Source organism: Epinephelus lanceolatus, chromosome 2 (assembly GCF_041903045.1).
Source record: "Epinephelus lanceolatus isolate andai-2023 chromosome 2, ASM4190304v1, whole genome shotgun sequence".
NCBI lineage: Eukaryota > Metazoa > Chordata > Actinopteri > Perciformes > Serranidae > Epinephelus > Epinephelus lanceolatus.
The window spans coordinates 52,164,566-52,189,324 of NC_135735.1; the positions used below are offsets into that span (position 1 = coordinate 52,164,566).

The window sequence follows — 24,759 nt, forward strand, 5'->3', positions numbered from 1 at the left end:
CTATGATTAAGTCTGAGCTGGGTAGGTTTTTAAGGATAGAGAAAAGATTGTGAAAGAAAGAGGGGTCATCATTATTAGGGCCATAAAGATTAACTGTTGTGAGAGGGTTGCTATCAATGGATATGTTAATAATAATATATCGTCCTTCCGGATCTGAAATTGTGTTATTGTGATTGAATTTAACTTTATTATTAATCATAATTGCAACCCCTCTTTGTCTTGAATTGTAATTTGAAGTAAAGATATGAGGAAAATGTGTAGATTTTAGAGCAGTGTTTCTAATATCAGTTAAATGAGTTTCTTGCAATAGACAAATGTCAGCTTGTATTTTGAGCAGATGATTAATGACTTTTAGTTGTTTTGCCTGACTCCCAATTCCACATATGTTTCAGCTTACAAATTTAATTATGGACATGATTCAATAAACAGAAATATGTGTGCTTTCTTTTGTTTTCTTTTTTTTCCTTTTCTTGCTGTGTTTTGAGAAAAAGTAATGAAAAGTGATTTAATTTGATTTATGTGTGTGTCTGTGTGTGCCTGTGTGTGTGTTGATTCCTCCCCATTCATAACATTCAACATTTCCCCTTGACCCATCCCAACCCCTCCCCCATGTTCCCAATTCCCTCCTGCAGGGAAAAACAAAAAACACAAAACAAAGCAATCAATACATAAGACAAAAAACGGGATAAGGGAATTCAACGTTATCCGACGAGAGAGAAAACAAAAAAACAAACAACAACAAAAAAACAAAAAACAAGAAGACGAACAAACAGACAGAACAAAACAAAAAAAGAAAAGAAAAAAAATAAGGAAGAAAGCAAGCAAGAAAAAAAAGATATGTATCAGCCATACCCTAGCTGCATAATTTGAAGTCACTTACAATGAGAAGGAAAAGCAAAAAGAAAAAAAAAGGAAAAGACAAAGAAGAACAATTGAAGAAAAGAAAAACCGTGGACTACATCACTGTGACGAATCTGCAGTTTCTCATCACAGCATAGCCCGGATTTGTTGACAAGTATCCATGGTAACCCGTCGCTCTGATGACATTTGATGTATGCGACTGTTTACATGAGCAAACAGCAACAAGTTGAAATTTTACCGGCTCATGTTTACATCTCCTCCACCAAGCCAGTAAGTAATTTCGGAGTTACTATAGAGCTTTCCGTCGATGTAAAGTTTGTCAATGACAAGACGGGCCTTTTTGTCATTTTTCCGCGCCTCTGTCATGGTGGGGTGAAGCAGCCTGCGTCTCCTCAGGATCTCCGGTGGATACTGGTCACTGATGGAGAAGTTGGTATCGCGCAGTTCCTTTCCGCTTCTCATGATGGACATTTTTATCTTTGTATCAAGAACTTTTGCCACAATGGGACGACTTTCCTGCCTGGATGCGTCGGCATGCCCAATCCGGTGCGCTCTGGAGAAACGGATGGCTTCGACCTCATGCTCGTCCATCTTGAGGTTTTCTTTCATGAAAGATTTCACCAGTTGCTCCGTGGATTGGTAAGTTTCTTTATTTGTCTCAGGCAGCCCATGGATTATTATGTTGTCTGTCATGCTCCTGCACTGCATTTCAAGAATATCATTTGACATTTTGTCATTCTTTTGTTGGAGTTCAGTTGTCAGTTCTTTAAGATTGTTTACTTCGACTCTGAGTGAGGCGTTATCTTGCTTGAGGACTTCGATCAAAGAGTTGTTAAAGTCTATGGCTTGTTTTAGATCCTCGACGTCGTCTGACAACTTTTTTAGCAGATCTAGATCTTAAGTTGTTTTTCCATGGTGTTCATTGACTCTCTTATGCGAAGCAGATCTTCTGAAATGCTCAAGTCATCTTGTTCACTCAAGCTCAGCTGCGCTCTTCCATGCTTGCTATCGTGCCGATTAGACGTATTGTCGTAGATCGTGTCGACATAAAGTTCCAAATCTTCAATGGATTCTTCCACAAACGATTCCAGTTTGGGTTGGTGAAGTTGGTGATAATTCAGTTTAGTTTTGCAACATGTTGGTTCTGCTGGTACCAGGTCTCACAGTCTCGGCGCCATTTTTTGACAACTTCTAGTTCATCCAAAAAAAAAAACAGAATAGACACGGACAAAAAATGCAGTGTAATCTATGAAATTGTTGGGAACACTGAATGTGGGACCACAGGATCCAGACTCAGTACACAGACTTGAATGTGAATCACAGTTTATTGTGCTGAAGAAAGCCAGTGAGGGGGGGCTGAGGGCCAACGTGGAGCCAGGGTGTGGGGTTTCCAGGAGGGCAGATGAATCGCTGGAGCGGAGCTAGTAGAAGTCAGGAAGAGAGCCGGAGGACAGGGCACAGGAACTAGTCACAGGAGAGAAACAGGTCAGTTCCAGGATCAAAAATACAAAACTAGTCACAAAGTAGCCTGATGTTTACCACAGGAGGGTAATGGACGATCTGGTGAGGAGTGGAAGAATGGACTGGTGTTTTATCCTGCAGCAGTGTAGGTGGCTTGATTGTGAGATGTGGAACAGGTGAATGATTACAGCAGGTGTGAGCCTGATCCCAGTAGACCTCCTGACTCCGCCCCAGGTCCAGACAGACACAGACACACCCACAAAAGGGAAGGGAACAAGGGGAAACACAGGGAGAAGACACAGGACTGTGACAGTACCCCCCCCCCCCCCCCCCCCTTATCCGGGGGGTCATGGTGAAACTGCCTCACCATGACACGATCCAGGATGAGCTTGCTGGAGATCCATCTGCGCTCTTCGGGACCATAACCATCCCAGTCCACCAAATACTGCAGACCCCTGCCCTGTTGCCAGACGTCCAGGAGACGATGCACAGTATAAGCAGGGTGGCCATCGATGACCCGGGCGGGTGGCGGGGGATTGGCAGGAGGGCAAAGGTCACTGGCAGAGACAGCTTTCATCTGGGAGACGTGGAAGGTGGGATGGACATGCATAGAGGCTTCAATCGGACAACAGAGGGGTTAATTACTCTCACAATGGGAAAGGGGCCCAGGAAGCGGGGAGACAATTTCTTAGAGTCAGTTCTCAAAGGAATCTTGCTCGAGAATAACCAAACTGACTGACCTTATTAAACTGACTGAGTATTGTGGGGCAGGGGTGTGGCGTTTATCAGCTGAATGTTTGTTCCTTTCAGCAGTCTTCTCCAGAGCAGTTTGGGTTTTCTTCCAGATCAACTCACAATGGTGTAGATGATGCTGGATGGAGGGTACCTAGAGCTCCTCTTCCTGGGAGGGAAAGAGAGGAGGCTGGTAGCCTAGTGAAGCTTCGAAAGGAGACACACCTGTGGCTGAGCTAACCAGAGAGTTGTGAGAGTATTCAATCCAGGGTAGGAAAGAGCTCCAGGTAGAGGAGTTGGAGGCAACCATACAGCGAAGGGCAGATTCCAGGTCCTGATTCACCCTTTCGGTTTGGCCATTGGTCTGCGGGTGAAAACCAGAGGAGAGACTGACAGTTGCACCCAAACCTTTACAAAAGATCGCCATACCTGGGATATGAATTGAGGTCCACGGTCTGATACAGTGTTCAGAGGGATTCCATGGAGTCTGGCAACATGAATCATAAGGAGGTCAGCTGTCTCTTTGGCAGAAGGAAGCTTGGGTATGGCAACAAAGTGGGCTGCTTTGGAAAATCAGTCAACAATGGTTAAAATGACAGTATTATTTTGAGAGGGGGGCAGTCCGGTTACAAAGTCCAAGGCTATATGGGACCAAGGGCGACCAGGGATAGGGAGAGGTCTGAGCAATCCAGCAGGTGGTGTGTGAGTGGATTTACCCCTGGCACAGATAGTACAGGCACGGACAAAGGCTCTCATATCCTGGTCCATGGTGGGCCACCAAAAAAGACGCTTGGCCAAGGTCAGAGTCCGATTCATCCCTGGTTGACAGGCGAGCTTGGAAGTGTGAACCCACAGGAGAACTTGAGACCTGACACAATCTGGGATGAACAGACGACCAGGGGGACCGCCACCTGGTTCAGGCTGTTGGAGCTGGGCCTGCTTGACCATGGACTTAATCTCCCAGGTAAGGGAAGCAATGACTTGGGAGGCTGGCAAGATGTTTTCAGGGGTCTGGACAGTTTCCTCTGCACAAAACTGGCGGGAGAGGGCATCTGGTTTGATGTTCCTGGATCCGGATCGATATGAGAGGGTGAAATTGAAACGGCTGAAAAACAGAGACCAGCGAGCCTGGCAGGGGCTAAGATGTTTCGCAGATTGAATATAGGCAAGATTTTTGTGATCTGTCCATACCACAAAGGGTTGTACGGAACCCTCCAGCAAGTGCCTCCACTCCTCCAAGGCCATCTTCACCGCCAGTAGCTCCAGATTACCCACATCATCGTTGCATTCTGCTTGGGATAGATGGCGAGAAAAGAAGGCACATGGATGCAGACGGGACTCAGGACCCTTTCTCTGGGACAGGACTGCTCCCACACCGACCTCTGAGGCATCCACTTCCACAACAAATTGTCGAGAGGGATCAGGTTGAATCAGAACAGGGGTAGAAATGAACAAGGATTTGAGCTTGGCAAAGGTGGTGTCAGCTTCTGGAGTCCAGGAAAACTGGCGAGACGGAGAGGTAAGACAGGTTAAGGGCGCCACAACTTGACTGAAATTTCTTATGAACCTCCGGTAAAAGTTGGCAAACCCGAGGAACCTTTGTAGCTGTTTGCGGGTGGTAGGTATGGGCCAATCAGCTACGGCCTTAACCTTCTCTGGATCTGTTTTGACTTGCCCGGCCTCTATGACAAAACCAAGAAAACTGACCTTGGATGTGTGAAACTCACATTTTTCTGCTTTCACAAAGAGTTTGTTTTCCATGAGTCTCTGTAGAACTTGACGAACATGATCCTGGTGTTCCGTGGGGTTTCTGGAAAAAAGATCAGGATGTCATCGAGGTAAACAAAGACAAAACAATTTAGGAAGTCTCTAACACATCATTAATGAGTGCCTGGAAAACAGCTGGGGCATTGGTCAACCCGAATGGCATCACTAGATATTCAAAGTGCCCCAGGGGTGTGTTAAACGCAGTCTTCCATTCATCTCCCTTGCGTATACGCACCAGATGGTAAGCGTTGCGCAGGTCCAGTTTGGTAAAGAAGACAGTGGCACCTTGAAGAGGGGTGAAAGCAGAGTCAATGAGTGGAAGTGGGTATTTGTTTTTCACAGTAATGTCATTTAACCCACGGAAATCTATGCATGGCTGCAAAGAGGTATTTTTTTTCTCCACAAAGAAAAAAACAGCTCCCAGAGGTGAGGATGATGGTCTGATAATACCTGCTGCAAGTGAGTCCCGAATATAGTTTTCCATGGCTGTGTTCTCTGGTCTTGACAAGTTGTACAGACGACTCGATGGAAACGTGGAGCCAGGGATGAGGTCTATGGCACAGTCATAGGGTCTGTGAGGTGGGAGTGAGAGAGCCTTACTTTTACTGAAGACTTCGTGGAGGTCGTGGTAGATGTCAGGAATTCCAGAAAGATCAGGAGGATCAGGAGGGGCAGGAGGCAGGCCAGACAAACTATTAGTTGGTGAGAGAGCAGAATGCAGACAAGCTTCATGACATGCTTGACTCCAGCTAACAGTTTTCCCCTGTGACCAGTCAATATGTGGATTGTGTTTAGCGGGCCAAGAGTGGCCCAAAATGAGTGTTGGGAGCAGTGATGAGGTGGAATTTAATAGTCTCCCTATGGTTACCAGACAGGATGAGTGTGATAGGCATAGTGCGGTGTGTTACCCAGGTGAGGAGCCTTCCATCCACTGCTAAAGCATTCTGGGGAGCCTCCAGAGCCTCTGTGGTGATGCCAGCCTGTTCAGCGACTTGAGAGTCCAAAAAGTTCTCCTCGGCCCCGGAGTCGATGAGTGCCCGCAGAGGGAGTGACAGGAATTGACAGTTCAAAGTAGCCGGAACTTGAAAGCGGAGGGTTTTACTGGATGCATTCTGAGTATGGCCCACCAGAACCCCCACGTTTACTGGTGAGCCCTCCCTTTTGGCTGCATCGGGCAGGAGGAAATGAAATGGCCAGGTTTGCCACAGTAAAGGCACTCACCAGAGCTGATGCACCTATTGTGTTCTTCCAGGGACAGCCTGGCTCAGCCCAACTGCATGGGTTCGTCAGCTGGAGGTGGAGAGGGGACCACCGGGGCCAGGTTTGTAGGCACAGGAGTTGGGACTGAAGGGACTGGCTGAATTCTGGTGGAACCAGATGAGGTAACCCGCTCACGGTGGCGAGACTTCAGGCGGTTATCTATGCGGTTAGCAAGGGAAACAAGAGCATTCAAAGAAGCAGGTTCATCACAACTTATCAGTTCATCCTTCATATTCTCACTCAGACCCTTCAGGAATGCCGCTTTAAGACCCTCTTCAGTCCAATTAACCTCTGCCGCCAATGTCCAAAACTCGATGGCGTAATCTGCGACTGATCGTTGTCCTTGAGAGAGAGACATAAGCTGCACAGAAGCATTAGCTTGATAATCAGGATGATCAAAAACCAGTTTAAACTCCTCCAAAAACTCACTGAACTGAACTCCAATCGTTCGGGAGAATCTTGCCTCTGCCCAAGCCAGTGCTCTACCCCGTAATGAGCCAAAAATGTACTGAATCTTGGAGAGGTCAGTTGAAAAAGAAACAGGTCTTGGCTTGAAAATTGTTTCACATTGGAACAAAAACCTCGACACAGACTTGGCTGACCTGAAAAAGGCTCCGGAGAGGTTGCACAAACATCACGTGGAGGTGAGGCGTCCAGGTTGTGGGCACCGGGGGGAGCAGGCTGAGCAGGCGGAGTGGCAGAAGGCTGTGAGGAGAAGAAGGTTGAGAGCTGAGTGGTTAAAGCTGCCACTTGTTGAGTTAAAAATTGGTTACACTCATACAATGCCCGAATGCGGCTGTCGTGTTGACCTAGGAGCACACCCTGTTGTGCTACTGCACGATGATACTGAGTGGATTCTGCGTCCTGGTCTGCGGGGTCCATTTTGTGGCCAGATCGTTCTGTTGGGAACACTGAATGTGGGACCACAGGATGCAGACTCAGTACACAGACTTGAATGTGAATCACAGTTTATTGTGCTGAAGAAAGCCAGTGAGGGGGGGCTGAGGGCCGACGTGGAGCCAGGGTGTGGGGTTTCCAGGAGGGCAGATGAATCGCTGGAGCAGAGCTAGTAGAAGTCAGGAAGAGAGCTCGAGGACAGGGCACAGGAACTAGGCACAGGAGAGAAACAGGTCAGTTCCAGGATCAAAAATACAAAACTAGTCACAAAGTAGCCTGATGTTTACCACAGGAGGGTAACGGACGATCTGGCGAGGAGTGGAAGAATGAACTGGTGTTGTATCCTGCAGCAGTGTAGGTGGCTTGATTGTGAGATGTGGAACAGGTGAGTGATTACAGCAGGTGTGAGCCTGATCCCAGTAGACCTCCTGACTCCGCCCCAGCTCCAGACAGACACAGACACAGACACACCCACAAAAGGGAAGGGAACAAGGGAAAACACAGGGAGAAGACACATGACTTTGACAGAAATACCTTTCAAGACATGTGAAAAAGAATACATAGGTGAAACAGGGAGAAGCTCTAACACAAAAAAAAAAAACGAACATAAAAAATAATGTGAAAAGGAAACGGCAAGGCGACTCACAAGATCTCAAAAAGAAAAGGCAGAACAGGAAAACTTAAAATCAGCCATATCAGATCACTGCAAGAGAAACAATCACATCATGGACTGGGACAACGCGAAGGTCATCCGGTCAGAAAGCAACAAATTCAAACGTTGGTTCAAGGAGGCCATAGAGATCAGGAAGCGGGCCAAGGAGACCATCAACCGGGATGAGGGGGCTTTCATGCTGTCGCACACCTGGGACTCCCTCCTTAAGAGACCATCTGGTGGCGGGGGGCGTGACCGGCCTGTCAGACCTGTCAGATTGCCAGGCCAGTCACGCCTTCAAGGAAACACCAGCTGATAAAGACACGTCATGACGCACGTCAGATGACGCTTCTGAAGAAGACTGAAGTTGACAGTCAAAACATGTCAAGGTAAAGCAACATCTCCTAATCTCTTTGTCTGAGAAAAGAAAAACCTCTATACAATTCATAACACGGCTATACAGCATCACTGCTGGTAACGACATAATATAAGGAGCTGGAAAGTCCCTTCCAGGGGGGGCGGGAGGGGTGGCGGAGGGGCCAACAAACCCTGAACTTTCACTAAGCTGTATGAATGTAAAGCCAAACCATGATGTTTTTTTCTAAACCTAACCACATGCTTTTGTTGCCTTAACTTAACCATGCGCTTTTGTTGACATCCTGGCGTTGGTGGCGGCATCCCAGAATGTCAACAGCAGATGCAGGAGGATGCCTATAATATGTAGCGGCGATATGTGATGACTTGGGATAAGAATGTAATGTGGAAGGTAATGTTGCAATGTATATACACCATCATTCAGCAGGTAACGTGTTGAGTGCGCCCCCATGCATGGACAGCCACAGCAGAAAGAGACAGCATTGTGCTTATTAGACACTAATTATTGGAAATTGTTGTGCACAAATGAACTTGCACATTGACAAGTACTTTACTATTAGCCTGTTTATGTAGAATAAATTCAAAAATTGTACAGAAAAATAATGATGTGGCACCAAAAATGACATTTTAGAGCTCTCCCTGAATTTCTCAAAAGAGGCTTTTTGGAGAGCTTGTGTCTCATTCAGGGGAGCCAGGCTCCACTTACCTCTTCCGTATTTCAAACCCTGATGTCTAATGTGGGCAGTCTACATGAACAATTGCCTAATTTCATTAAAGTCAGTGCTGGTTTCAGTGCAGTTATAGTAAAATATAGAAGATACTTTAAGTTAATTTGGTATTGTTTCTCTTTCAGGACAGACTTCTGCGTTCATAAAGACGAACCCTGTGATACTGTGGGTGAGTACCACTCTCTCTCTGTCTGTCTCTCTCTATTTTTTATATTTTCAATTTCATTATGCTTTATTGTGACAAATGTCAGAAATAAGAATATTGCCAAAGCTTTCAGGACACAATTGATGAATGAGATGGGTAAAGAAATGCAATTCATCAAGTAAATTAAAATAAATCAAAGAAAAGAACAAGAAAAGGCTACAAAACAATTCATGTGCTTTTCATGTGTATGTTTACACTTGTGTGTGTCTGTGCTTGCTTGTGTGTGTGTTTGTGAGAGGTTGTTCAGCACAATGTCATTCTAAGTGTTCACATTTTGGCACTTTGTATGCTGTAAAGCCCTGTGAGGCAAATTGTGATTTGTGATATTGGGCTTATAAATAAAATTGATTGATTGAAATTGATGGATTGTTTAATGGCTAAAGAGTATCTAGGCTGACCTGATCAGTGTGTGTATTTGTGTATGTGTGTTTGTGTGAATAGCTCTTCTGTATGTATAGAGTAATAATATTTGCTCAGGATCAGGATCAGTAACAACTAGAACAACAATAATAATAATAATGATAATAGTACATGATACAATGTATGCATATATTAAAATGTGATAGCATATGTATTTTAGAGTAATAATCATATGTTCATATGTGAATAATAATAGTAGAAGTATGGCTAATAACAGTTGCAAAAGTAGTAGGTATCAGGCAGGACCACGGCAGCAACGCAACCACAACCCACAATCAAGGCGTAGCCACGATCTGGACAAACCTGCAAGACAAGGAAGTGTGGAGGCTCTGGGGAAGAAGCCAAGTTAGTAACATGCATTAATGGGACATGAATACAAATGGAGGAAGAGAGAGAGAGAAGGAGAGAGGACCTCAGTGTATCATAGGAGGTCCCCGATGAACTAGGCCTACATCAGCCTAACTGGTCCAAGGGAACTTGAGCTAGCCCTCACTATATTGTACAAAAAAATGTAGGGAACACTTAAATGACACACCAAATTTTGATGAATGAATCATTCAAGTTGAAAATCTTTACTGATGTATATTGTAGAATTTGTTGAGAACAAAATTATCTAACAGTGGTCAATGGAAACCAAAATCATCTACCCACTGTGGGCTGGATTCACAACGAAAACTAAAGTAAAAAAAATAAATCACAGGCTGATCTAACTTGTGTGAATTTTGTCATGGTAACTCATAATGTGACTCAGTAGTGTGTATGGCCCCCGCGTGCCTGTATGCACACCCGACAACATCTGGGCATGCTCCTGATGAGTCGGCGGATAGTGTCCTCTGGCAGTGCTCCTCCTGTTCCTCCTCGCACAAAAGAGCAGATACCGGTCCTGCTGCTGGGCTGATGCCTTTCTATGGCTTTGTCTGGCACTCCTTGCGTAGCAGCCAGTCTCCTGGTATCTTGTCCATGCTTTTGAGACTGCTAGGAAAAGCAGCCAGCCTTCTTGTGACCACATATATCGATGTGCCATCCTGGAGGAGCTGGACTACCTGTGCAACCTAATTGGGCTGCAGGTACCACCTCATTCTACCATTATTGACAAGGACAGTAGAACTGGGTGGGATAAGTGGCAAGAACAGAGGGCTGTTCACACTGGTCCACTTCACCACCAGGGGATTGTTCCACTGCCTGTAAGTTTGTGCAGCATATGGGTAGATGCGATCAAGCAAATAGCCTTCATGGAGCAGAAGTAGACCTCCCAGAACCAGTGTGCATTCCCTTTATAGGGGTTGTGTTGCTTTTGCCTCTCCATTGCTCCTGTAGTCACTTTCATTTTTACTTTCATTTGGGCCTCATGAAGCTGAGCAAAATCACTTAAGCTAGTCTGATTTTGTCTAAAGGAGTGAAGACCAGTCACACACTTGTGTCATTATGTCATCAATACAGTGCATGCGGCAATTCAATAATTGCACCATCAAAGTCAGCGCCCCTGGATGTGCTGCCCCACGGCACTTCCTATTTCAGGCCTTGCTTCCCCTGGAATTAAATGCTTTTTTTCCCCTCTACTCGCTCTCTGCTTGTACATACTTTGTGTGTCAGTGTCTGTATTTCACCTGGTCTTTTGTTTAACAGTTTACTTGTAATATTTGTTAACATAATTTTTAGTTTGTGTGTGTGTGTGTGTGTGTGTGTTTTATAATATTTATTTTTCAGTTGCATATTTTGATTTTGTATTTTTGTTGTCTCTCTGTAACTTACAGTTCAGTGCAAAAGTTTGGGCACCCTCGTCAATGTTTATTGTAAATTAGGGGTGTAACAATCCATCGATCTGGATTGATATATTGTTTCAGTGATCAACAATCCAATATCATCGATGCAAAGTGAAAACATTGTTGCCTATCATCATCTTTAGGATACACTTTTATTTTGAAAGTCTGTGTCACTGTCAAACAGCAGAAGGCAGACAGCAAGCAGCCGAGAGAAGGACAATGAGGATAACGTTATTTACCCAGAAATATATCAGCGTGGAAATATTATTGATTTCGGAGAAAATACAGGTCAAAAGACAGAACACACGGCATATGTAAACAATGCAGTTATGAGATAAGACATGACATGCCTACCTGGACAGGCATCTCACTCTGCTCACCATGCAGACAAATGAATAGACAAATAAGAATAGAAAAAAAAAACATGTTTCAACGATGTTCAGCTGAAAAAACATGCATGCAGGGCAGGCTGAAATTGAACTGTGCTTTTCTGTCGAGAGATGCAGTGACTTAAACTGGAAGTGGGTAAGAAAAATAATATTGTTATGTGTAATTTGTTAAGCTATTAGTGGAGGAAAAAAAGTCTGCTAGCCACTAGGCTAATTTATGCAGTGTAAACGTGCATTGGCTAAGGGTCACTAGCAAAAAACAACTGTTTTGTCAATGAACCTTGACAGTTATTACTCCAAAATCCAAGATTCCAAGTTTCACTTTATTGTCATTTTCAGTGGATACTAGACACAGAAAAAAACTAAATACTGTTTCTCCATCAGTGCAGAGCTGAATTTGGTACTTTTGTTAAATAATGTTGATGTTAATCCATGTTTTATGGTTGTTGGGAGATGTCTGCATTCAGGGCTTTAAGCCAGATAGTCTTGAAGGTGATGGTTTGGGTTCAAATGAAAATATGTATTTCAGAAAAGGCTTTTTGACAGAAAGGGATCACTGTCCTGTTGTAGAAGCTATCGTCTCTTCATCTTCAGCTTTTTTACAAATGGTGTGATGTTTGCTTCCAGAATTTGGTAGAATTAAACTGAATCCATTCGTCTGTCCACCTGTGAAATATTCCCCATGCCACTGGCTGCAACACAAGCCCAAAGCATCATCCATCCACCCCTATGTTTAACAGTTAGACAGATGTTCTTTTCATTAAAATCTGCACCCTTTTTTTTCCAAACATCCCTTTGCTCATTGCATCCAAAAAGTTCTATTTTAAATTTGTCAGTCCACCAGACTTGTTTCCAAAAAGCACAGGGCTTGTTTAGACATTCCTTTGCAAACTTCTGATGCGGAATTTTGTGGTAAGGACACAGCAAAAGGTTTTCTTCTGATTACTTTTTCATGAAGGTCATATTTGTACAGGTGTGGCGGCACAGTAGAACAGCGCACCACCACTCCAGAGTCCAATAAATCTTCCCGCAGTTCTTTTGCAGTCAAACAAGGGTTTTGATTTGCCTTTCTAACAATCCTACGAGCAGCTCTCTCAGAAAGTTTTCTTCGTTGTCTAGACCTCACTTGACCTCTACAGTTCCTTTTAACTGTCATATCTTAATTATATCATGAACTGAGGAAACAGCTACCTGAAAACAATTTGCTATTGTGGGCATCAATTAATTTAGTTTTCAGAGTGCTAGGCAGCTGATTGTTGGGACAAGGTTTCAGGAGTCAGAGTATTTGTAAAGTGTGGCAGCAGGGTGTGGTTGAGTTTCCGGCTGCTGGAGGAGGGAGGGGGAGTGTCTCAGCCGGCAATCAGACAGCTGGACAGAAGGGATGGTTTGCCCAGGGCGTAAAACTAGCCAGGACCGCCTCTGGCCATAGTCCTAATTGTACAAAACAAAAATTAATACACTAATCTGGCATAAAATATTGAAAAACATGTTTCATCTTCAACATCATGCTTTTGAAGATCATTTCATCTTCTGCTCACTTAACTATTCACAGTAAGAAAGTTTGACCAGGGGTGCCCAAAATTTTGCGTTCCACTGCATGTTTCTGCAACATACAGTTGTTACCTTTGAGTATTATGGCATGTTCCTTTAAATTATCGGTTAGTGTCAAACATTACAACAAAACTGTTATTTATTAAACTCACTGTTGTCATGTCATGTGTTGTAGGTATTGCTTACCTGGGGGGTGTCTGCAGCGCCAAGAGGAAGTGTGTATTAGCAGAGGACAATGGATTAAATTTGGCCTTCACCATTGCTCATGAGCTGGGACACAAGTAGGTTTCATTGTGCTTAAGTTACACAATATTGCATATTGTTATACTGCTACTCTTCTCCATGTTGCTGTTGTAAGAAGTGTGAGGGAGGTGCAGGGTACTGAAGTTCAAATTTCTCCTGATAAGGCAAAACATTATTCTCATGGAAAAAGAAAGCTCCTTTAAGTTAAAGGGATGTTGTGTAACTTTTTCAGTTGTTTATTGGCAAAAATCAGTGTCTGCATTTATAAATATGTCATCATTGGTGTATTATTACCTCCACCAATAATCTGACTTATTCTCGTAAAAGGAGAATTTTGGATTTGTTTGTACATTGTGTGGGCAAGCCGTCTGGGGAGTTCCATAACGTTTCGCCATCTTGAGAATACATCCGCCAGCAAGGGACATACAGCACCGCCTTCAGCGTTTTCGCTGAGAGCCAGGCCAGCGCTGCGTGACTGAGAAGGCGAAGGAGAGGACCATGAGGCGCTTCACTACTACCCCAGCACTACTGCAGCATAACGAAGCTTTGAGCATAATGCAGGATCATGCATATGCAGCATCACGGGAGACGGAATCCTCGTCGACAAGAAAGCGCAAAAGGGAATCAAAAAGGCAACATGACCGGTGAATTAAAAAAATGAGGGTCAACATCGGGGTAGCCTTTCCCAGGTGGAGAGGGCTGCTGAAGGAGAAAGATAATGCAATCACGGCTAACGGCTAACAGCTAACAGCAGTGCTGGCTGCCAACAGCTGTTAGCGCCCCTGTTAGCGCCGCTGTTAGCAGTGATTGCATTATCTTTCTCCTTCAGCAGCTCTCTCCACCTGGGAAAGGCTACCCCGATGCTGGCCACAAACAGTTGTTAGCGGCGCAGGGATGCGAGGAGAGGGATGAGGTGTGTGAGGTTGAGCCACTAGTCAGTCGTCAAAAGACAAGACGTGATTGGTTTGTTTCGATTTACACCTGCCCCAACAGTCCTACGTTGTAAACACAACCAGCATGGTGAGGAGGGGGTTTGTCAGCTCGCATCGCGTGTGTCTTTGTAGGAGTCTAAATGAATACTGCATGAAGTATTGGATGACATGGTTTCAGCAATGTTATCACTGCTTTTTGGTACACAGTGGCTACCACTGTTGCAATACACGTTTGAAACAGTGAGGTGCTAGAGTGCCCTATCCATTTGAATGCAACATATGATTTCAGCGTTAGATGGGAGAAATTCCGACACACTGTGGCTTTAAATATTTATTGTAAATGTAATTTTTCTTTAGTTTCTTGTCTTTCATGTCGTCAAATACTATTTGGATTTGGAGGCACATCTTTGCATTTGCTTTTCAGTTATGGATGAACAGTGGAAGTCCCCAGTCTGAATCATCAACCAAATGAAATTATTAGTTCCCTGGCTCACATCGTATCTATCAACCAAATGAAAATCTGTTTGTATATAACAGACACTAACAGGGATCATCATTTTAGAGTCCACTATGTCTGTTGCGGAGTTCATTTCAGTCATGCCTCCACCTCCACCACATCCACAGTTCAGACAGACCCAGCTCTCTAAAAACCTGGCTATGTGACCAGTAAAGGTTGAACACGTTGAAGTTGCTTTTTTTCAAAGTTGGAGAGTCTTGCTAGCTGTATTTGGATACACTCTGGAGTGTTTTGACTGTTGTAAAGGTTTTCTGTCTTTTGTCCACAAACCGTGAAAGAGTTTCCTGACTCATGTTTATTGTGATAACAAGCACTGAGTCTCAACATGACACATCAGACATATTGATTTCGAAACCTACCGGGAACTCCAGTTTCTTTGTTTCTCCAAAGTAAATTTACTTCTGCTCATCTCCATTCATATCATTTTGTTTGCATTTATGCCACTTCTGTCTACTTTTGCAGAGTTTGCCCTGTGCAGCTGCAGGAAATCTAGAGCATGTACTGTGTGACAAAATAATGTCAATTCATGGTCCACTCACTCATCACGTGGCCTGTGTCGAATGTTGCTCCGCTCATGACAAGTAATCGTACTCTGTGTGAAGGAGATTGTAAACCCTGCCTTGGTTTAAAAAAAATGATGATTATGTCGGATATGAGAAAACTGTGATGTTGTGGGACACATATACAATTATTTCTTGTCATGTGATCAGCACTCCACACTCAGGCCATCACTTTGAGCCAGTTCCATTTGCTGACGTGGACTAAGAGATAGGTTAAATTAATGTCATTGTTATTAAAGCAAGAGTTGGCACAAACTTGCCTCGGTAAGCTCATAGTGCAGGGCAGACAGGACAACATTCAACACAGCATACCAATGAAACTATCCTATAGATAACAGATTTGTTATATTTGTAAAATACCATGAATAATTAGAGAAGATATAAATGTATGTGCCAAAGGTTTAACATTTTGTCCAGTTTTTATCCAGCTTTAAAGCTACACCCTATCCTAAATGTTTAGACCCTGGTTCATTTTATCTACATGCTCTGACAAAGTGAAAGATCTTAGCCATCATGCGCTCAGATTTTAAGTTTCATGTTCCGACAGCCTGCCGAGGCTAGCACAACTGGCTTGTTTTTAGCTTAGGAGCTAACCAACAGGGAGTGCAGATACTGGAACAAGACCGTGACAATCTGCAAACTAAAGCCTAATCTCAGCAGCAGGTACACTTGTTGGACCCTTATAGGTAGGATTTGCTGTTTGATGCTGGATGTCCTGTCTGTGGATCATCTAATTCGCCTCTGCTAATACCTTATCAACGCTCTTGAATCCGGGTTGGAGCCCACGCGTCCACCGCATCTACTATCCATGGCTTCATTCACCTCCCCATCCAGCTGTGTCAGCCGTGCCAGCATGGCTGTTAAGATTGTAGAGTTGAAAGGAAGAATATCTACGCTCTACTGAGAGACCTCAATCAGTCCGAGTTGGCAACATGACTTCCAGCACAATCACGCTGAGCACAGGATCCCCTCAAGGCTGTGTACTTTGTGTGCCCTTTGCTGTTTACGCTGCTTACACATGACTGTGTAACGAGACACCAGGGGAACCTGATTTTCAAGTTTGCAGATGACACTACAGTTGTAGGGCACATCCATTGTCCACAATGAAGACGTGTAGGTCAAACATCTGAAGTGCTGGTGCAGAGACAGCAACCTCAATGTGGAGAAAATGAAGGAGATGATCGTTGACATCAGGAGGTCACAGCCTGAGCACACACCTCTCTGCATCAGCGGAGAGAGTGGACAACTTCAGGGTCCTGTGAGTGCAGATCTCTGAGGATCTCTCCTGGTCCCAGCATACCATCAGGGTCACAAAGCGTGCCAAGCAGAGACTGCATTTCCCCAGAAAATTAAAACGAGCATCCCTCCCCACCAACATCCTCACCACATTCTACAGAAGTGTGGTTGAGAGCGTCATGACATATTTCCACCTGGTATGCCAGCTGCAATGAGGTAGACAAAAAAGCCCTGCAGAGGATAGTGAGGACAGCAGAGAGGACCATTGAAGTGCCACTTCCCTCAGTCCAGGAACTTTTTCAGAGCCAATGCAGGGACAGGGCTCTGAGCATTATCAGGGATCCTTCACACCCTCTCCACAGGAATTTTGAACTGCTGCCCTTAGGCAAATACTACCACGGTGTCAAGTCTAGGACCAGTAGACTGCTTAACAGCTACCTCCCACAAGCTGTTAGGATGCTAAACAGTTATACTGGACTCTCCATATCATGCACCTTATACAAACTGCACAGCACTGCACATGGTCACTTTTTATGCCAAATGCCAATTGTCACTTTTTATGAAAATAGTCCGTGCTAATGTGTGAGTGTCATACTGGACTTTTAGTTTGTGATTTATAGCCAGATAGTAAGGGTTTTATTGTATTTTATTTTATTTTATTTGTTATGTTTTTTTTTTTTTATACTTGTCTGCATTAGTCTTCATAGCTTAGCGCCACAAAAGGGTGTAAGCTTTTTATGAAGATTGATGCACTGTTAGTCTTGCAGTCAGATTTTTTATACCCATACTGTGCATGATTGTGACTGTCACCCACCCTCCCTGGAGACTAGCCTATCAGCCTTTATTGGAAAAACTTCCTAATATGAGCCAGAGAGGGCCGTGATACACCATAGTGTGTCAAGGGGAGAGTAAGGGACAAGCAGGGGGGATTGAGGGACAGGTGCTTAAGTCCTGAGTTATATAGCGACAGTGCATGCGGAGAAGAAGGAGAAAAAAAAAAAAACAGAGGAGAAACAGGCAGTGTAGCTAATGTATTGTGGCCTTGAGGTTGTTGTGCTCCATACAGATTACCGAAAATAAACAAATAAATGTATAATAAAGAAAAGAAAAGAAAAGAAAAGAAAAAAAGAAGTCTATACTGAACACCAGAAATGTGAGAGTCCTGGTGGTGGAGGAAAGCCCGATTGTGGAGAAGAGTTGCCAGAGCAGTGTGGTAGGTTTGAGAAGCAACTGAGCCCCTTTTGAGTGATCCCATCGGTTCCTTGCGATGCATCACAGAGCTGAAGTATCAGACATGCATGCGTGTATTTGAACCCTCCCAATGTGTTTATGAGAACCATCACCAGGGTCCAGGGCCAATGTCCCAGCCCAGCGGGGGAAAGCAGGCGGTAAGGCACCCCAAGGCCACAGGAGCCCCCAGACCCCACGCCCAGGGAGCCACAGAGGCCGCGGAACACCACGCAGGCCCATGGAACCGGGGCGGCAATGGCCAGCACCCCCAGAGAGCCAGAGACACACCCCAGATGGGTGGGGCAGGAAGGCCCACCCACCTAACGCAGCAAACCGACCCCCAGCAGAAGGATGAGGCACGCCACCAGGATGCACGGATGACGAGCCCCACCCAGCCCCCCGGACCCCAGCGCGCAGGAGCACAGGCCAACCCGCACCCCCGCCAGTACCCCCCCCCAGACCGCCCCAGACCCAAAGCTGGACCCCTGGCCCATCCGACCTGCCCCCCACCGCCGGCCGCACACCAACGGGCAGGCCCACCCTGCGCGGCGCCAGAACACCCCCCCCCCCCTGCGGGCAGCACCCAGCCACCACACCAGGCCCGGGTAGGGCCATAGGCCCCCCCGAAGTGGGCAGAGAGGAGCAGGGAGGGACAGGGAGAGGGGGGAGGAAGGAGGGAGGGGGAAGGGCGGGAGAGGAGCGAAGGAGGGGGGAGAGGAGCCCACCCACCCTGCACCACCAGGGACGGAAACAGCCCCCCAGGGGGGACCGGCCACGCCTCCCCAGGCCCAGGGAACACAAGGAGACCTTGCCACCCCCAGGCACACAGGGCGAGCAGTCCAGACACACCCGCCCGGCCCCGCGATCCCCCACAGAGCCAGAGAGCAGGCCCGGATTCAAGGGAGAGAGGGTGCACCTAACACATGCTTAAGGCCTTGAATTCTGATGAACCGCTGTGGTATATTGTGGTGAGAGAGATAGAGGGATTAGGGGTTACATCATTAACAGAAACACATTACATATTACACAGTAGTTTTTCTTGAGTTGTAATATTTATATGTACAGGTGGCATATGCTCACAGGCTGAGTGGCACTATACAGACACATTTAGTGAGTGGATAAATGGTGACCATTTTTCTGTAAAGTTTGTTAAGTGGTTTCTGTGGCCAGCAGATATTTTCTCCAGCGAAATAGGTTCTGCAAGGAGATTCAGCCAGTGGTTGATGTTGAGGGTCTGTTTATCTTTCCAATTGACTAGGATTGTTTTCTTGGCAATGGCGAGAGCTACAAGAAGAGAATTGCAGTGGCTGTTTGGGAGGTCAGTTGTCATCAGGTCACCAGTTAAGCACAGGTTGGGAGATAATGGGATCCTGCAGTCCAAAATGGAGGAGAGTTTTTGAGTGACTGTTGACCAAAAGTGCTGGATGGGTGAACATAACCAGAGAGCATGAAAGTAGGTGTCTGCAGTGTTCTGAGAACACTGAGTTCATATGTCAGATTGACTGAAGCCCATTCTGTTCATCTTTTGTTGGGTGATGTGTGTTTTGTGGAGTACTTTAAATTGGATAAGTTGTATATTAGTGTTTCTTGTCATCTTAAATATATTTTTGCATATTTGAGTCCAGAAGTTAGGCCCAATCCCAATTCCTATCTTAACCCTCAATCTTAACCCTCAGTCTCAAAAATCCACGCTCCCGCGAAGTGCTAGTACTGTCCCGATTCTCAGAGTGTTGAGTTGAGGGTCAAGAATAAGGGCTGTATGGCCCTCACTTTAAGATTTTCCAGGACCACCCTTGGCAGTAAGTGCTATCCCAGAATCCTTTGCGTATGATCCGCCAAGCTCAGCTGAACCCAGCCGAGTACAGACGATTCAGTCAATGCAAGATGGTGGCGACAAGCGTGAGGAAGCAGAGTTATCAATGTGAGTATTTTCCTCATTAATAGTTGTTTTAAAATTATGATAACCATTGCATTATCTTAGTTTAACGTCATTTTATGGACTATAGACCTCTTTGTAGCGTAACACACATATTTTTGGTCGCGGGCGACGGCTTGCCTGCCCTGCCGCACGTAACCCCAGTTCTCTGATAACTGAGTATGCTGTCATTCAGTTACAAAAGTCTTTTCTCAGTGATAATGTAGTTGTTAAGTTGTTTTAATATACGTGAAATGTTTGCATCAACATTTTTGTAAGATGACCGGACGGTGTCATCTCCTGTAGCCGTAGAGTAACTTATGCAGCTGGTAACGTTACAGCCGCAGGTTAACGTTCGTGATCGTATTATCTGGCGACTTTCCGCTGAATAAGTTACGTCGGTTGTTGTGGTACAAGTTATTTGGTTGAGTATCAACTTAAAACCCAAAGAGTGAAACGTTAATGTGGATGAAAGTCACCAGATAACACATGTGTGACCGTGTAAACAGCCTCACTAGTTCTGCTGGATGTTGACTACATGAAACTAAACTAATAACTTAACGAATATCTGACAGGTAGCCCAAAAAGTAAAAAAATAAAAGAAAGTAATGTTGTTATCTCTGTTCCATTTCAGGGCCACGAGACAAAACACAAGCCCTGATTCATTTCAGGGCCACCAATGAAGACAAGTTTACAAAAAGCAAGCAGGCTCCAAAAAAACTATGGGAGTGAGTAATTTGTAACTTGTGAACTGTTCATATTCATAACATAATTCTCAGTCACAATGGCAACTGTTCCCCTAATGATCAAGCATTCTGTTTCAATATGAAGTCAGCACAGCTGCAGACAGCATTGTCGAGTTTGGTAACTGTACTTTTGTTTTGGAGCTGCCCCTATACTGTCACTTTTTGGAAAGATTTTGTCGAGTATATTCGTTGCAAGATTTATGTTCTATTTTCACTACTGTACAAAGATGTGCTGTTTGGATTTTATGATGTCAGCATTTCAAAACAAAAACAATTCTATATCATTAATCTATTATCTTAGCGAAATTCCATATTCATAAGAGAAAATTTTGTAACAGAAAACCCTTGTTCAAAATTTTTATGAATGAAATGCAGCAATACTTAGAAACCATTCATCACTCCACAAACTCCAATGCTATAAAGACTCTGAAAATATATAAACAATGTAATTGTTTGAGCTGCTGAACTTTTTTATTTATTTATTTGTTTATTTTATTTATTTTTCTTTTCTCTTAACCCTGGCATATTTCTTCTGTTCATGTCTGTCACTGCTTGTTTTGTACAAGAACTGAAATAAAGTGTTGGAAAAAAAAAAACTCATCACGTCTTTTTATCAATGACTACTGATGACATGTATTTCTTCTTCTTTGAACTGACAGACTGGACGGAGTTTTGGCATATTGCTGCCCCCGACAGTCTTAAGACATATTTGCCTTTGAGGGGTGTCCCATTTTAAAGTCACAAGATAGCCCTTAACACTTGGTTTTGAGGGCTAGTGAGACTGAGGGTTGAGCTTGAGAATTAAGATTGAGGGTTAAGATAGGAATTGGGATTGGGCCTTAGGGTCCGGTGATACACCCAGCTCCTTTTCCCATTTTAAAATTGGTAAATGTATAGAACTGGTCTCTGACAGTAATTTATAAGTCTTAGAAAGGTTCTTTTTATTTCTTGGAGAAAGCTTTGTAATATGTTTGGCAAATTCTGGTGGCTGCAAAGTATCCTGAGGCGCTGGAATTCTCTTGATTGTTTTTATCAATTTTAAATATTGTAGAAAATTTCCATTTCTTATTTCAAAAGTTTGAAATAAGTTTGTGTATATCATAAGTATATTGTCTTGGAAAAGGTGGTGAAGATGAGTTACTCCTTTCATCTCCCATGTGCTAAAATGGAGAGGTCTTTTGTTAATTTCAAAATCCAGGTTGTGCCAAATTGGAGAGAGCAAGCAAGGTTCTATTTGAGAGTTTGTGATTTCTAGTGTTTTCCACCAGGCTGACAAGGTGGAAGCAATCATTGGGTTCTTAAAACAGTTATGACGTCTGAGTGTAGTGGTGATAAACGGGAGGTCAGAGAGTTTTATGTTGTTGCAGTCCGCCTGTTCTAGTTCGAGCCAGGAGTTGTAGTCTTCGTTAGGATATAACCATTTGGATAGGTATTGTAGCTGGTTAGCTAAATAGTAATGTGTAAAGTTAGGAGCATTCAATCCCCCTTCCAATTTGTTTTTCTGAAGGGTGCTTAGGCTAATTTTTGCTGTTTTGTCTTTGAGTAGAATTTTATAGTTGCAGAATCTAATGACAGGAACCACTTTGATGTGGGTTTGAATGGAATCATGGAAAAAAAAAAGTAAATTTGGGGTAGAATTTTCATTTTCACTGTGGCTATTCGTCCCGGGAGGGAGATGGGAAGATTATTCCAGCGCTTCAGGTCACCACAGATCTTATCTAGCAGCGGGCTAAAGTTCAGGTGGACCAGGTCTGATAGTTTGGGTGAAATATTTATGCCAAGATATCTTATGTTGCCCACAGGGAAAGAAAATTTTTGGTTTGCAGGATTCCAAGAGTTCTCTGTTATTGGCAGTATTGTCGATTTGGACCAGTTGATGGAGTAGTCGGAAAGTTTAGAAACTACTTCTTGTAAAGACGATTTCGGTTCTTGTAGATAAAGTAAAATGTTGTCGGCATATAGATTATTTTTGTGCTCTGAATTGGCAGAATGGATACCTATGATCTTGCTGTTCTGACGGACTGCCATAGCCAATGGTTCGATGAATATTGCAAACAGTAGAGGTGAGAGTGGGCACCCTTGTCTTGTTCCTCTCTGCAAAGTGAAACTTTGACATGTGATCCCGTTGGTGGTGACTGTGGACTTAGAGGAATTATATAAGGCTGATACCCACTGGATAAATGACTCTCCAAAGCCAAATCCACTCAGGGTGGCAAAGAGGAAGGACCAGTTGACCTTGTCGAGTGACAAAATAATTGCTTTTGTGTTGCCACGTTGTACTTTACTCATCAGATTAAGAACTCTTCTGATGTTATTACTTGAGTGTTTGCTATTAATTAATCCCGTTTGATCATTATGAATTATTGATGCGATTATTTTCTCCAGCCCACTAGCGAGTGCCTTTGAGATAATTTTGATATCACTATTGATTAGTGATAGAGGACGGTAGCTAGAAGGAAGTGTGGAGTCTTTGTCTGGCTTTAGTAATAATTTGATTGCTGCTGTATTCATGTGAGGTCTTATACCTCCATTCTTTTTGATCTCTGTCACTGTCCTGAAGAAGAGTGGTGCTAATATTGTACAGAAATGTTTTATAAATTTGGCAGGAAAGCTATCTGGTCCTGGAGCCTTACCTGTTGGCATTTTGTCTAATGCGCTCTCTAGATCATTAATAGTCAGGGGAGTGTCTAAGATGTTTCTGTGTTCAGTGGATAATTGAGGTAAATTTAGGTTATTGAGAAAAGCCTGAATATCTTCTGGGTTTGGATTGTTTACTGTTGAATATAAGTTATGGTAGAAAGTATAGAAAATCTGATTAATCTCCTGAGGAGATTGTGTGTAATTGCCGGACGGCCCCTGGATTGTTGGTATCAGAGATTTTTCTTTATTGCGTTACTATATCTTAGCTGCTGTGTGATAAATTCAGTTTTCTTTGATAGAATATTGTCCAGTTGCGATTTTGTACACTGTAATTGGCTCCATACTTGATCACTTGGATTGTTTGCATATTCCTGTGTTAGTTGTTTAATTTTTTCCTCAATGTTTTTTTTCTGCTTGCAATTCCTGTTTCTTCTTGTAGGAGGAGTATGATATAATTTTTCCTCTGATTACTGCCTTCCCAGCTTCCCATATTAAAGATGGAGATAAATTTGGAGTCATTATCTTCAAGAAAGTTTGCCCACTCCCATCTCACCATTTTGTCAAAGTCTGGGTCTTTAAGTAAAGAGATATTAAAACGCCATGTTGGGGACCGTTTATAGATGGTTTCTATTTGCAGATTGAGTGATATTGGTGCATGGTCACTGATAATGATCGGGTGTATTTCTGTGGTAATTTTTTGTGAGATGGAAGACTGTGTGAAAGAAGGCTGGATCATCATTATTAGGGGCATACAGATTAACGATTGTATATAATTTGTTAAAGATTGTTGCCTGAATCATGATGTAGCAGCCTTCTGGGTCTGTTACCGTGCTGTTTAATGTAAATGGTAGTCTCTTGTGGACCATGATAGAGACACCTCTTTGTCTGCTGTTATAGCAGGATGAAAAAATTTGATTAAAATTTGGATCTTTAAAAGATTTTTCTTCTGACTTTAGTAAGTGGGTTTCTTGTAGGAGAAAAATATCTGTTTTCAATTTTGTGACAAAGTCCATCAATTTAATTTTTTTTGCCTGTGAGCGAATGCCGTGTACATTCCAGGATATCAAGTTTAACTGTGACATTAACAAAGTGGGGGTTCTATCATACTGTGTGTGGATATGGAGAATAATCTGTGTGTGTTTCTATGTGAGTTTCTATCTGCATGGATTTTGCATGAGTAGATGTAATTGTTAAGTGTATGTATTCCAGTCGACCGATGTGTCATGGTGAAGCACTACAGAGTTATGGAGCAGAGCATTAGAATATATACAAGCATGTTAAACAACCAGAAGCACCTGAGCCTTGAAGTATTCACAAACCTGAAAAACAAAGGGGTTATTTGGAGTGTATGTGTGTGTGAGGTGATGGAGGGGGATTGAGTGAGAGGGAAAGGGAGAGGGGGAGGGAGGGAGACATGGAGGAGGGAAAAAAGAGAGAGGAGGAGAAAGGGGAGAATTCTGGGTGTGTATGTGAAGTGTACGTTCACACCTTGTGAGATTTTTTTTTTCCTTTTTCCTTTTCACTAGTTCAGTGTTGTGTTCATTATATATGCATATATATCCATATATCCACATGTACATACATATACATCTACATATACACATACATACATATATACCAGGGCCGCACAATTAATCGCATTGCAATCACAGGAATGCTTAATTATTTGTTGCAGGAGA

General features: G+C 43.7%; 1 protein-coding gene across 2 annotated transcripts in view; it reads left to right on the top strand.

The window, feature by feature from the left end:
• The window catches only part of adamts17 (ADAM metallopeptidase with thrombospondin type 1 motif, 17), a 526,549-nt gene that overhangs the window by 146,513 nt on the left and 355,277 nt on the right, over window positions 1–24,759 (top strand). For both annotated transcript variants that reach the window (XM_033627478.2, XM_078162521.1), the window contains 2 exons: window positions 8,859–8,902; window positions 13,237–13,342. In XM_033627478.2, coding sequence (XP_033483369.1) covers window positions 8,859–8,902; window positions 13,237–13,342 — 150 coding nt within the window. The remainder of the gene's footprint in view (window positions 1–8,858; window positions 8,903–13,236; window positions 13,343–24,759) is intronic.